Raw genomic sequence first — 13,479 nt, 5'->3', positions numbered from 1 at the left:
TGTATGTATACATACATACACCGCCGAAAAGACGTGTTTTAAATAGTTTGTAGTATTTCTTGCCTGAAAGTATGCTAGACTTTAGAAAACGATACTTGGAACAGCAATGGTTCCTTGATTCTAGCATTCTGGACTGTAAACGCTAATGAAACTGCCTGGTGGTTTGATTCATAAATAAGTTTTCAACAAGAAAATTATTTTAGTTCTTGAGTAAGTGTTTTGATAACTTTTCAAATGTCTACAAAAAGGAGTCGATTTGATAAATGTTATATTTTGATTTCATATTTTTTTAGACCCGATACTCATAGAGTAAAAGGTTGTACTAGATTCGTTGAAAAGTATGTAACAGTATGTATGGAACAGAAGGAAGCGATTCCGACCATAATTAAAATAGTATTTATAATTCAAAGTATTTATATTCTTGAGCCGAGTTGATCTAATCATTTCCGTCCGTCCGTACGAACGTCGAGATCTCAGAAACTATAAAAGCTGGAAACTTGAAAATAGGCGTGCAGATTTCAGAGGTGTTTCCACACCCACTCTAACACCCATAAACAGCTCAAAACTGCCACGCCTACACTTTTGAAAAATGTTTTGATTTTTTTTATTAGTTTTTTTGTAAATTTATAATTTATATCTAAAAAACTTTTTGGCCACGACAAATTTAATTTTATTATTTTGGTTCCCAATTGTTATGACAGAAAAATGTTACAATTTCTCGTTCGCTCTTCCACTAGCTGAGTAACGGGTATTTGATGGTCGGGCAACTCGACTACAGCGTTCTCTGTTTTTTTAGCATTGCAGTTAAGACATAAATCCATGAAATTACTACCAACGCGTTCTCCAGTGTTCTCCAGTGCTCCATGCAGAAGACCTTCATCAAAATAATTCTGTTTCTGACTTACTTGACCCTATTAAACCTACAAGACCGTAGGTCAACCGCCCACGGTAGCCATGTAAACAGGAAATTTAGCCACGTTCACCAAGTGACTGTCCAGCAGCGGACGCGGGAAGGCGAACTACATAATTTATACTCAAAGGAGACTTTGAAAGGAGCTGAATGGTCGACCCTGCAACAGCACCGAGAAACTGTTTCTATTGTTCCTTGGAAGTAAACATTTTATGTCCAGCATTTACTAAATATATGCCACTTATATGTATTTGGCGTCAGATGGACAATGATATGGTTATCAAAATATTTAAACCCTTAAATTCTTACCAAGCTCGCAGGAATAGTTCTTTATCGATCAATATCCAAGATGGGTCATCTTCAGTTGTGACCTATAGGAGACCTTTCCACTGGTTCATTGAAATAAGTTATACAACTAGACAACGCTATAGTCGAGTTCGTCGACTATCAGATACCCGATTCTCCGCCAGTGGGAGTGCGAACGAGAAAGGTCAAAATTTCTTTTTGGCACATCGATCCAAATTGGTAAACAAAAATTGTAAGACGAAACTAATTTTTTGGGCGTTAGAGTAGTCGTGGCCAAACCTTTTTTGTCATATCTTAAAATTTTGGCCGTAGCAGTTTTGAAAGATTTCTGGACGTAAGAGTGGGCGTAGCAACAAACTTGGGCTGCGTCTATGTCTCTGGAATCTGAATGCCTAATCTCATTTGACTTATAGTTCCTGAAATCCCGACGTTCACACGGAGAGATAATGCGGATAATGTATAATGCGAATTGTAATAGTAAAACGACCCCGCAAGTATCTTCCAAAGTGTACACAAAGTTAATTTTTGAATATACATTTTATTTTTCAGAAAATTTGTTCATTTTTTAATGACTTTACATTTACATATAGGATATATTTATATATATTCTCTTGCGTTCTGCTCATGTGTTTTTTGTTCTTATTGAGTTTGCTTTTGTTGGAATGCAATATTATAGGTACGATACAAGTTGCACACATAAATTAATCCGATATCTGCATAATGTGTTTAGAGTAACTGAAGAAAAACGAATGCATTCCATTCAAATCAAACAACCAAGGCAAACTTTCGAACTCTCGAATTCCTTGTAACATTTACTCTGATCACGATCCATTGCAAATATGCTTAGTATTTGGCCGCGACCTGAATACAGCTAGCCGATATCATTGAGACACGTTAGATTCGCTTTCCAAAAATATATATATATGTATGCATTTAAGTAGATATATGCCTCTCGTATATATACCACGCCTTAGGTAATGGCTGCTGTTCGTGTAGTAAGCAACTATGTTCTCAATTGCTTGCAATCTGTCGGTAGAAAAATAAACCACCTGCTGCATCCACATCTCCCTCTTTCTCCCGATCTGTCAATATAGTTTGTAAAATCCTCCCTCTCAAGTCTCCCACTTAACATTGTAGCTTTATAGCATGGACCTTAAGTTGTGGCCTGGATAGAGTGGTGCTCTCTTCTAAGTGGAGTTTATACAATCGCTCGGTTCTACAGTCAGCATTCTATAAGGAGGAACTGAAAAAGCGTAGGTCGTCTGCAGCATCTAGTAATAGCAAATCTATCTCTAAGATGGTGTATATTGTATGCATATCTGACGTAAGACTAGCCAACGTAATGCCGGCATTGCCTAAAACTCTGCCTCGAATTGTGCGAATTACATTGTGTTTAATTTTAAGTGCACAACAATTAGAAACGTTTGCAAACTACTCAACATTGTAATGGGCAAGCGCACTGGAAATGCGGACACTGAGTGCAAAAAGTACTCGCATGGGCTGGTTTGATATACATCTGGTACTTATGTGTGCCTGAATTACATATTACACCAATATTAAGCGCTTATTGAACTCACAACAAAACTTAGGGGAGCAGAACTATCGTCATCAATAAATCATGCATTGATGGCTTAAACAAGTGCCTGCTGCAACATCTATATGTGCGGCATAAGTAACGCAGTTTCGCTTGGAATATGCACCAGTCTACAATTTAATTGACAGAAGTTACAATATAAAATTATCTCCATTAATTTCGGCTCCGTATGATTTGCATATTCACTTTATTACTGCTCAACGCACAACAAAATACATAGCTACGAATTCAACAACATAGTTCATAGTCTACGGAAATAAACACTTCTTGACTTCATATATTCAATTTTTTTTTAGGTCGCGTGTGTGACTTTTGTTTTGGGACATAATTGACTGGTTGTCAACAAACTATTCTGCGGTATACGTATCGATATTTAGTGATATCATGCTCGACCCAGTACGAAAGTCTCAGCGGGGAGTTGTCGCATGGTATATTTTGTAGTAAACGTATTTTGGTCTCAAGTTTTTAAATGAAGCTTGCGTGTAGTCGAATTGATTCTAAGATGATCGATCCGATCTCTCGATTTCTGGTTATCATAACTTGTGCTCAGTAAACGAGCCTTTCCATTGCTCGAATTGGATTCTCTCTAAAGTCCTCAAAAGAAAGTCTTCCGTCTTCACAATGTAACAGGAATTCAACTTGATTTTCATTTGGTTTAATGCGTGCTGAGGGACTGGCTTATATGCCACCCTTAAAGGGATGTGTGTGGTTAGGCATGGGAACTACACAAAAATTGTCTGCCAAGGTCGTTTAAATAACATCTAAAACATCTTCACGGGCGTGAGTCGCCATGGCTCACCATTTTCTTAATTTTCATACATATGTACTCGTATATTTCCATTTTTGGGCAGGGGCAGAGGTGCGTGCAAATTGTCAGCTAAATTTCTCTAAAGTGTTGCATGCTTAGATGTTCTCTGGGTTTCGGTTTGGGATTATCTTTACATTTAATATCTTCAATCTCTTTACAGTTTCAAAATTTTATATTGGCTTGTGTGCGTTGTTTCACTTGAACTCCGATGAAATGAAATGTTTTTAATACCTTACTCCTCGTTAGTTTCGAACTCTGTTCTGTGTAAAATATCAGCAATTTTGTTTCGTTTGTTTTTTGAAATGTATCTCCCAGCGTCTCGTGTGTTTTCGAATATTTAGAATATGTTTCTGAGTCGGCGCGTGGCCGTAAGATTCTTGGGAGGTCACAATACAATCGATTGGGGGAGCTGGGGCTAGGGGGTCTGGGTTTTGTTTTGGGGCGCAAATACACTACAAAAATTACACTTACATATACCTATATTCGTTCTACCATTGTACATTTATATATTAGCGTATGTGTATACATATATGTATATAATTTATTTATTTATAATTATACTGAAATTGTATCTCAAAAGGGATATAAAGCCATTTAAGTTTGTTGGTTTGATTTCCTCAAAACCTTTTCCACCGCTCCTGCTGCTGATTCTGATTCTGCTGCGGAAGTATCTGTGTATGTGTACATACATGTGTGGGTGTGACCGATATCTGCGAAGCAAACTTACAACTACAAAACAAATGTGTGACCCTTATAGCACAGGTGTGCCTTATGGCACACCACGGGGTGGGGCGATGCAATTAGCTTGAAGCGATCAATTGGGAACCCGATTTGTGGGTCTGGAGGAAGTAAAACCTCTGTTTGGCCAGTTTGGTTGTATAGTATTGTGTATTTGATTCTGGTGTTGTTTCTATTTTTGTTTTAGTATAATTGCATAAAAGTCAACATCATTAGCATTAAAATAATCATAATTAAATATATGTATATCGTGTAAAACTAAAAAATAAAACGCTCGCTCTCAGCTCTTTGCGGCTCCTTCTTTACATATACATAAAAGTCAAATCGTTTAAAGTTATCTTCGCTTTAGTTTTACTTGCAATCAGCACTTTTGCACTAAAAATTATATCGACATTCTTTTTATTTTTCTCATCTCAGCTCGCTCCTTCACAATGTTCTCAATAACTTTAGTAACTCATACAATCGAAACTAAATTCAAACTGAAATCGAACAAGAGAACTAGACACGATAAATTAAAAACCTGTCTTTTTGCTGTATGTTTCTTCTCACAATTTGGTGTTTATAATTTTCGATAATAAGAACTAAACTTAATGTGTGTTTGTGTGGGCGTATGTGGGTGTAGGCGTGTACCATATTATTAATGTAGATGTGTGATGACCTCTAAAGTTATCTTCAACTGTTTTCGCTTAGGTTTCCGTGTCGCTACTCTGCTTTTGGGTTTTCTCATGTTTTGTTTTGTTTAAGCCTAACACATAATTTAGTTGCCTTTGTTTAATAATATATGATATAAAAACTAAATAATTAATACGTTCCAACGCATAGCTAACTCGCATTTGCCTCCGAGAACCGAATTTTCGCATTTTTCTCCAGATCAGATCCCTTCTTCATGTGGTTTTGGTGTATTCAAGTGATTCAGGGTTCGGGCTGTGTGGACCGTTCCGAAAGATCCTTGGACGCACACCAGCTTTTGACATCTTTCTCAGGTTGTTGGTTTTAGTACAAGTACATATAATTAGTTAAGATAGATAGGTCGGCAGGAGGCTCTGCTCCCATCCTTAAATTGGTTTGTTGTCGACAACAGAAATTCACTTAAACAAATGCCCAGCATTCGAGTGTTTTGATAACAAAGTCTTCTTGTGGCGCCAGAGGCTCATTGCCGTATGTGCTGCACTGCTGCGATCGTCCCTGGTTCAGGTCGCCATCCAGCCACAGGCCAAAACGACCGCTGAAAATAGATTCAAGTCCAAATGAGCAAGTGCCGGCATAAGCAAGTGCATCAAACTCACTCTCCAGCGCCAATCGAAAGGCTCTCCATGTTGCCTTTGATGAAGTACATATTCTCACCAGTCCAGTGGAACACCTTGAAGCTGGGGTTAAACTTGTAGAGCAGGGACTCGCCGGTGCCGTAAAAGTGGTCCGACACATGCAGTGAGCAGGAGGTCAGGGCACCAAATACCTAAATGAGCAATAAGAATTGTGAAATCGATTTGACTTGCTTTGTGTAACATTTCTTAGGCGCTCTCATCTTCACTGCACTTAGCTTGAACTCAATACTACTTCAGATTGAATAATAAAAACAAACTTATTAGCGACAAACCACAGCGCCGCCGTAGATAGATAGACTTCTCAAGGCGAAAGGAAAGTACTAGTTTTACCCACCCATTTATGATCTAGCCCACTTTGAACAGTGGGACTTGGCTAAAATGTTATACTTGTTCTTTGCAACCGGGCCAATAAACTTCCTAACCTTTTAAAATGTCCTCCTTCAATGAGGTGGAATATCTGTTAATTGTTTAGGAGGAATCCAACTTACGTTATGCTCCGTATCCTCGATGACAATCAGAACTGGACTCTCCAGACGCGCCATTTTGCGGTACAGGGAGTTCAGTGCGAAACCATGTTGTGAGGTGCTGAAGATCAGGGACCAGGAGTATCCCTCGGCTCTAGCCGGCAGATGTGAGCAGAGCTTCTCTCTGCAAGGCAAAAAACCATCAATCAAAGGGCTTAAGCTCAGCCAGGGACAACTTACCGATGCTCCTCTGTAAGGATTTCTGTCTTGCCGATCAGGTCTGGTATGGGGAAGTCCAGGTCGAAGGAACCGGTGGCAAAGAGTGAGGTCTTGCGATATTCATCTGTGCTCATTGACAGCACCTGAAGAACGATTGATGAAAACAGCAGATATTAGCAAACAAGCAGGACTTGGATGTACAACTATTAAACATAATCAAGTAAGTGGTACATGTAATCAATTCCAAATCAAAATATACATATCTAAATACGTTTCAGCTGTTTTTTGGGAGGGGGTTTTCGGGATTTAGCATTTTAAGTTCGGTGCTTTGCTTTGGCTGTTGGGTTTTCAATTGAGAGTAATATACTTTCATACTTGGAGTGCAGTGCTAGTTTTCGAGTTTGCAGACTTTGTGGGTGTCTTTTGTCGTGGTTTAAAATCTAACTACAAATGAAAACGGCTCGCCGATGCCAAGGCACTAGCTGCGTGAACAAAAGTGAAAGAGAACACAATTACAGGGGGAAATATGTGTATTTTACAATGCTGAAAGATGCTTGTGAAAATTGAAGAGAAGAGATTGGCTCGAGAAAACGAAATTCAATCCAGAGACGACAACTTTCCAGATAGCACCCATATATTACCATCGTCGCTCCATTAAAACTCGTGCCTGGCAATCAGTTTACGCAACTGCAATCAATTTTATTTAAATTGCCTAAAGTTTGCGTTGAAAATACTACACTTGGCGAACACAATATGCAGGCCTCAATTTGGTCGACTTTCAGGGATTTTGACAGCGAATGTGAGTTTCCGAATGGCTAGACCATCTATCGTAGGAAATTAGAGTGAACTTTCGGAAAGGCAGAAGGTGCGGCACAACTGCTACTTAGTAGCTGTTGAAGGCGCGGCTGTTGTACTTGGAAGAAGCACTTCCCAGGCGTTGGACGGCCGACTGCTTTTTGTAGCCCGGCGGCATCGCGATCTCGTCGTGCTCCACGGCGGCTTCAGCGGCCGGCGACTTCTTCGGGCCCCGCTTCTCGCCCATGACACTCCGGCCACGCGTCCTGCTCTCCGTTTGTAGGCGAGGATCGCTTCGCGAGGATGTGGGGAGCAGCGAGTTACTAGGCGATGGCCAGTTGGACTCCCTGGAATCCTCTTCATCGTCCTGATCTTCCGCAGCTGGCTTACGGTTCCCCCCGAAAAACCGAGGTGCAGCCTGTCGTTCGACGCCCTGTTTCGCAGTTCCACGCCTTCGGCGCGTGTCCCGGGGCTCCGACATGGCCCGTTGATGAGGCTTGAGCTGCGGCGTCGGGTTTACCGACTCTATAATTTGCTTCTGATTGCCCCTGGCCGACTTGCGGAAGCCGGCGTACTTCTGGTTGATCACCTGCTGGGAGGCACTGATCTGGGCCGCATTGTCGGTCGCCTCGTAGTGGAGCTCGTCCAACTGGGATTGTCCCATCTTCCGGCGACTCTTGGCTCCGCCGAGGAAAGTCTGCTTTAGGAACTCCCGCTCGGCTTTGGGCTGCTCGTACCACGAGTCCGATTCGGGTGCGTCCTGCACGGGCTTCCAGGTAGCCCTGGCCACTGTGATATCTGGGCGCTCTGGTCGCACCATCGACACGTCCATAAGCTGATCCTCGGAACTGTCCTCGGCGGCTGGCTTTGGGCTGTGCCAACTGGTCTGTGGACGCAGCTCGCTGCGCTGCTCCGAGAACATCTCCTTAGCATTGGAGGTGTACATCTCGAACCTGGGTCCGGGTCCGGAACCGAGCTGAAGCGGGGGATTGGATATGGCGTCGAGATTGCGAATGGCATGACCCATGACCATCTGGCGGCGACGTGGCCTCACCTGCCGTTGGGCTTCCTCCTCGGGCTGGGCTGCTGGGCTACTGGCACTGCTCTCGGCCGGCAGATTGGAAAGATACTTCAGGTTCTTTGGATGCTTCCAACCCTGCATGGGGTCGACGGAGTTCTTTGAGCGCTGGGCCATCTGGTCGTGGTAGTCCCGCAGCGCCTTGCGACTGGGATCGCAGTTAAGCATGTCGCGCGTGTCGGCGTCCACCACCATTAGCTCCTCCTGGATGGACTGGCTGATGTCTTTGGCCGTCTGCATGGCCATGCCCTTGCCGAGTCCTGCCGCCTGGTTGTACCGCCGCTGGGTGGCCGACAATGAAGCCGTGGTGTGCGGGGGCTGGGCCTCCTGGACCGAGTACTCCTCCCCGTCCTCCTCTTGCGCCAGGTGCTGCAAGCGACTGTTGAGGCTGCTTGCGGAGGAAAACAGTCGCGTCTTGCCGTAGATCTTGTACGGCGCCACCTTGGCATGTCCCAGGCTGGGGCCCATGCCCTGCATCTGGTTGGCCACCGTCTTCTTCACCCCGGCGATCTTTCGCACCCGACCTCGCTCGAAGTTGCAGGGCTGCGCCGCTGGCTTGGACCGTTGGCACAACTGACCCATGCTCTGGGCCACACATGGCCTGCTCCGGGTGTGGTATAGACTCCGCATCGTGGCGGCCAGCTGGGTGATCTGTAGGCTGGCGCCTCGGCGGGCGAGCTTTCCCAGGCTGCACTGGTGGGTACTCATCGTGGGAACCAATAGATACACGCACAATTTAGCAAGAACCTTGCGAAAACGAAGCACGCTTCTTTACGGACTAAGAACTCACTTTCACGGACTCGCAAGACCAACAAAACACGGAATAAACCCCAATTGGGTATGTAAATTCGAATTTTCTACTTTGGAGAGCTCTGTACGAAACGAAATAAAACAACGACTGGCAACGAAATGAAGCTGCTCAACGAACCCCCAGATGAAAACCGATGAAGGCAAACACAACGCCTGCTCGATCGCAAGCCATTTAGGATTTAGGATTTTCAGCTAGGGGATATTGTAGTAGGGGATATTTAGTAAATGTACGTAGGTCCTAGAACCACAATAGCGAATAATCGCTGCCGATAAGTATCTCTTCGTGATCATTCAATGTGGAAATTGAAAAATGCTAGCATTTGGAGAGAACCATCCAGATCCCCTGAGCTCACCCCTAAAATTTGCTGGTGATGGTGAAACTTTCGCAGCTTTTCGTGCAATCCCATGATGGACAACCGATCGATTGGGGCTTCTTCAAGGAACTGAGCCATATCACCGCATAACTGGGTGCTAGTGCTCCCTTCTTTAAGTTCACCGCAATCTTATCCGCCAGAAATCGCAGTTTCTGATTGATAGCAGAGGAGCTAGAACTTCATGTGAAATTCATTTCGGATCACTGGCCAATTTAGCGTGCGGACTTTGTTTTACTTAATATAGCATTTGTTTTGAATTGCTGCTGGGTGTGACAACGTCGTCTTACCAGCGTGTGAACCTTTTGCTGGTGACGTCAATGATTGTGTTAATTGTATGAGGCTCTGCCTCATTGCAGGCATTTTCATAGGTTTTGCACACATAGCATTACTTATGGCTGGGATAGGAGTTATCAGGAGACAGCACCCACACTTCAGTTACCAACCCACAGCTGCTGCCATTCAGACGTGAGATCACTGGCATCACAGCCATCTCAAATTCAAGGCAGTTTCTCGCTCGTCTCTCGGTCTTTGACGGCCGTGATTCAGCCATTAGCAAGTCTTGATAAGGCCAAAAAACAAAACCAGCTCGCCAAATACTACACCGCGTATGTCACAACAGCAGCTGTAGTCGTATGTAATTCGGCGTCGCAGTTGGTGGCTTGATTAAATCTTGATAATCTGCGGATGATTGATTAGCTTTTCGCCACCACTCGAGTTGAAGAACCCCTGAGTGGCGCTCCGCGAGTATTGCGCCATGATTTCGATTGCCGAAGTACTAGGGCTCCATCCAAATTGAATTAGGCAGGAACTGCCGAGCAATCTCGGCCACAGACGGCCTTGCCGGTAATTAGTCTGATATGAAATCTGCGATAGTCAGATAGTCGCAGACAGCTAAGCCGCATGAAAGGTCGCGAGATCTGAATGGCAGCTCAACTGTGTGCTTTCAGATCAATTTGGGTCAGTGAAACGGATCGGAAACTCATTTTGATCAGCTCATTTTTGTGACATTTGCGACTCAGTGGGCACAAGAGTCCAGTAATTGGGGCGTGACTGCGATTTTCAGAGGACCCCCACAAATTAAAAGGCAGAATGCAATTTCACAGACTCCGCAATAAAGTAAAAAGCGATTTTCAACGCACCTCAACGAGGGTCAGCACTCAATCGCAGATCAGAGCGTGTTTTTTGAAGGAGAGGCCCAAAGTCAAACGCCAATGACAGTCTGGCTGGTACATTGCACATAGGTTTATATATTTGCCGAGCACTTCAAAGCACGAGCTCAGTTAAGCCTGAGTTGCGCTGAACTGTGAGCGTAAAAACTCTTTCGAAATTAATGAAAACCCATTTGGCCATATTGAACAGCTGGGAAATCACATGAATCATGTGTTCGTGCCGCGTTAATGATGTTTTTACCTCGCGGTCGAGTCCATGACTGACAATCAATTCGCACATCTTCATCTAGTCTGGCACTGGGTTGTTCAATTTCTTCTGCCTTCAAAGTTTTTGCACACACGACAATATCAAGTATACGCCACTTGGGCACGTGCTGGGCACAATTGTGGATCAGAATCAGAATCAGAATCGGTATCAGAATCGGTATCAGTATCTTTATCGTTCGTTGCTCTGGCTGAACAGAGATGCTGAGGAGATGAACTCCGCCGACTTGACCGACTTGGCGTAGCGCGTTCAGAAGCCAACTGCCCGCGGGTTCAGGCCAACCGTTTTTATTGGCCGTCAGCGAAAATATATTTATTTGCGTTCGCTCAAATTAACTCAGCTCAAGTCGTGAGTTTGCTCGGCGAAAGAGAGAGCCAGGCTATTATATTATAACTACGCAGAGAGGGCTTATATCGGGTTTGCGCTTTTCGAGATCGGAGTAGCGATTATAATAAAAATATTAAAAATAGTAGACTGTGACAAACTGCTCACGCTGGATTATTTCATTTCATGCGCAAAAGTTTCGTGTAGCTTATAGTTTTTAACCAGTTTGCATAAAAATTGTGCTGAACTGCACTCCACTCCACTTTGGCTTCGTAAAATAAGAACTTAACCACGGAATCGCCGCAATATCTGCACTGCGATGAGTTTCTAATAATTGGTTTAGCTTATTATCAGTGTCATTCTGTTACTGAGCATTGGACTGATAAGACCGTTCAGACATATGGAACATAAATCTAAATCTATCTTTACGATGTTTGCAGGAAGGCATTGCAACCCTCTGCATCCCAGAAACGGTAGCACTCCGGATAAGATCTATATGGCAGCCATATACAAGCAATTAATGTTGACGACCTCTTGTTTACTCGAGTCGAAAACACAATCGGCCAGGAAAGAAAATAGTTCCCAAGGGAGTTTCCCTCGGCCATTCAGTCACGACACAGGTTTGAGTTTCAGTTGACCAGAATTATATGCATAACAAGATCTACAATTTGTTTTCGATTTCAAGATAGCAATCAGCTATCTGTTTCTTAAAATTAGTAGTTAAATGGCAGGAGCCTGAGTTATTTCCATCGCTTCTTGTGAAAGTGAGGCTATCGCAGTAGCCTGTTGTTGTGTTGGCACGATGGTCTTTGAATATCTTATCATTATATTTTGGCACGGTATGCGCAGCAAAGGTAAGAAGCAGGTAGCAGATAGCTCATCATTTAAGCAGCGAAATTCTGATCATATAAGGGCTCAGTGCACCACTTGATATGCGATTATTTTGTGATATATTTGCTAGATATGTTTGTTTATTCGTTTATTGGCTAGCTCGATTTAAAAGCACTTTTCGAACATATAGAATTATTAAGCCCGCGTACTTTGGCTGGGGGAACGGCGGCGAACATATTCCGCAACGGCTATGCATCAACTGGTTTCTCTGGCCCGAACAATTTAAAAGTGTATGGCAGACAGTCAAATCCACAGAACCGGCCTCAAAACAAAAAGAGGTAAAAGCAGCAAAAGCAGCAGAAAAGAGCTTACTGGGCAAACGGGTATTGAGACCTGATAGCCGCGAAAGAGCCGGCAAAACAAAGGGTCTAAAACAAAGAACAGCAGGCATGGCAAAAAGCTGATAGGTATGCAAAAGCATATACGGGTGAGGAATTCTTGGCTTAAAAGCGCAGGGGTAGTGGGGTTTCGTGGGACTGGCGGAGGGATTGGGTGGTAATTAAGGTGTGTGAGAGGCTTGGCTTGGCAGAGGTGCGAAGGAAAGGCTTGTTAATAAATCGCACATGAGAGCTCCTAAGAATCAAGTACAGAAATTTAAAAGGAAACCTATCATATCTCTATCTAAATAGTTTGTTGTAGTTTTACACTTGTTCTATTAGTGTTCCTAGTGTTCCTATTTTTCCGGGTTTTCCGTCTTCATTATCAGTTCATTTTACTTCAACCATGCCATTTGCACTTATGTATTCCTTTAAGTTTCTCATTTTTTGTTGCCTAAACGCATTAAAATAGCAAGACAGCATTTTTTGCGCAATTATCATTTTGTAGGTTTGCTTAGTTTTTGCATATGCATTTCACTCTGTGCCTTGTAATTCATATGTCTAAGCAAATATTTGGTTGGCCGCACAGAATAGCTTAGGTTAGTTATCATGTGTTGTGAGGTCACATAGTCCAACCAAAACAAGATAAGTGCTTGTCAAAGCTAAATAGCAACTAGCAAATCTTTGTGGGCAGCCGCGCGGCTTTGAGGGGTGACAACCCATTACCTGTGCTGCTTGGGGATGAGGTTCCTCCGGAAAGATCGTTGACCCGAGGCAAACACCAAAGTTCAAGACACCTGACAGGCAGGCGAATGGCGTTCGCTCGGGATGATGCGAGTCTTAGCCACATTTGAGGCTTATAATGATGCCTATTAGTTACAAATCAGTTCGAGCAATTAAAAGGAGAAACGTGTGCGATAATGGCTGTATAATTGACGTAACCCTAATATTCTAGGCACTAATGACTAACCGCACTGAGCAACAAAGTCTAGCCAAGGAAACGGGGATTTTGATTTATGAAAATTAGGTGCCAAAATTAATTAAAAAACGGTTCTTGTTTCGTAAGGCCTTTCACTATGAATTCATTTACTC

The 13,479-nt window shown here is 43.3% G+C and overlaps 2 protein-coding genes across 23 annotated transcripts in view; both read right to left on the bottom strand.

The window, feature by feature from the left end:
- Positions 1-4,487: 4,487 nt before the first annotated feature.
- Positions 4,488-13,479, bottom strand: part of LOC6552388 (TLD domain-containing protein 2) — a 70,593-nt gene continuing 61,601 nt past the window's right edge. For 16 of the 22 annotated variants that reach the window (XM_026977275.1, XM_026977283.1, XM_026977279.1 and 13 more), the window contains 4 exons: positions 6,386-6,507; positions 6,170-6,329; positions 5,643-5,812; positions 4,808-5,581 (listed from right to left, as the gene is read on the bottom strand). In XM_026977275.1, the coding sequence (XP_026833076.1) occupies positions 5,446-5,581; positions 5,643-5,812; positions 6,170-6,329; positions 6,386-6,507 (588 nt within the window). In that variant the 3' untranslated portion in view covers positions 4,808-5,445. Of the gene's footprint in view, positions 5,582-5,642; positions 5,813-6,169; positions 6,330-6,385; positions 6,508-10,831; positions 12,170-12,219; positions 12,287-13,479 lie in introns of those variants that run through there. The other 6 variants (XM_026977257.1, XM_015153992.2, XM_026977315.1 and 3 more) reach the window with 3 other exon arrangements.
- LOC6552385 lies at positions 7,033-10,554 on the bottom strand. The gene has a single exon (XM_001978867.3). The coding sequence runs from the start codon at positions 8,943-8,945 to the stop codon at positions 7,248-7,250; it is 1,698 nt and encodes a 565-aa protein (XP_001978903.1). The 5' UTR covers positions 8,946-10,554; the 3' UTR covers positions 7,033-7,247.

This window comes from Drosophila erecta, unplaced genomic scaffold, assembly GCF_003286155.1.
Source record: "Drosophila erecta strain 14021-0224.00,06,07 unplaced genomic scaffold, DereRS2 tig00000000-arrow-pilon, whole genome shotgun sequence".
Classification (NCBI taxonomy): Eukaryota; Metazoa; Arthropoda; class Insecta; order Diptera; family Drosophilidae; genus Drosophila; species Drosophila erecta.
Note: the sequence above shows the minus strand (reverse complement) of the source record. Positions and strands in the feature narration are given on the sequence as shown.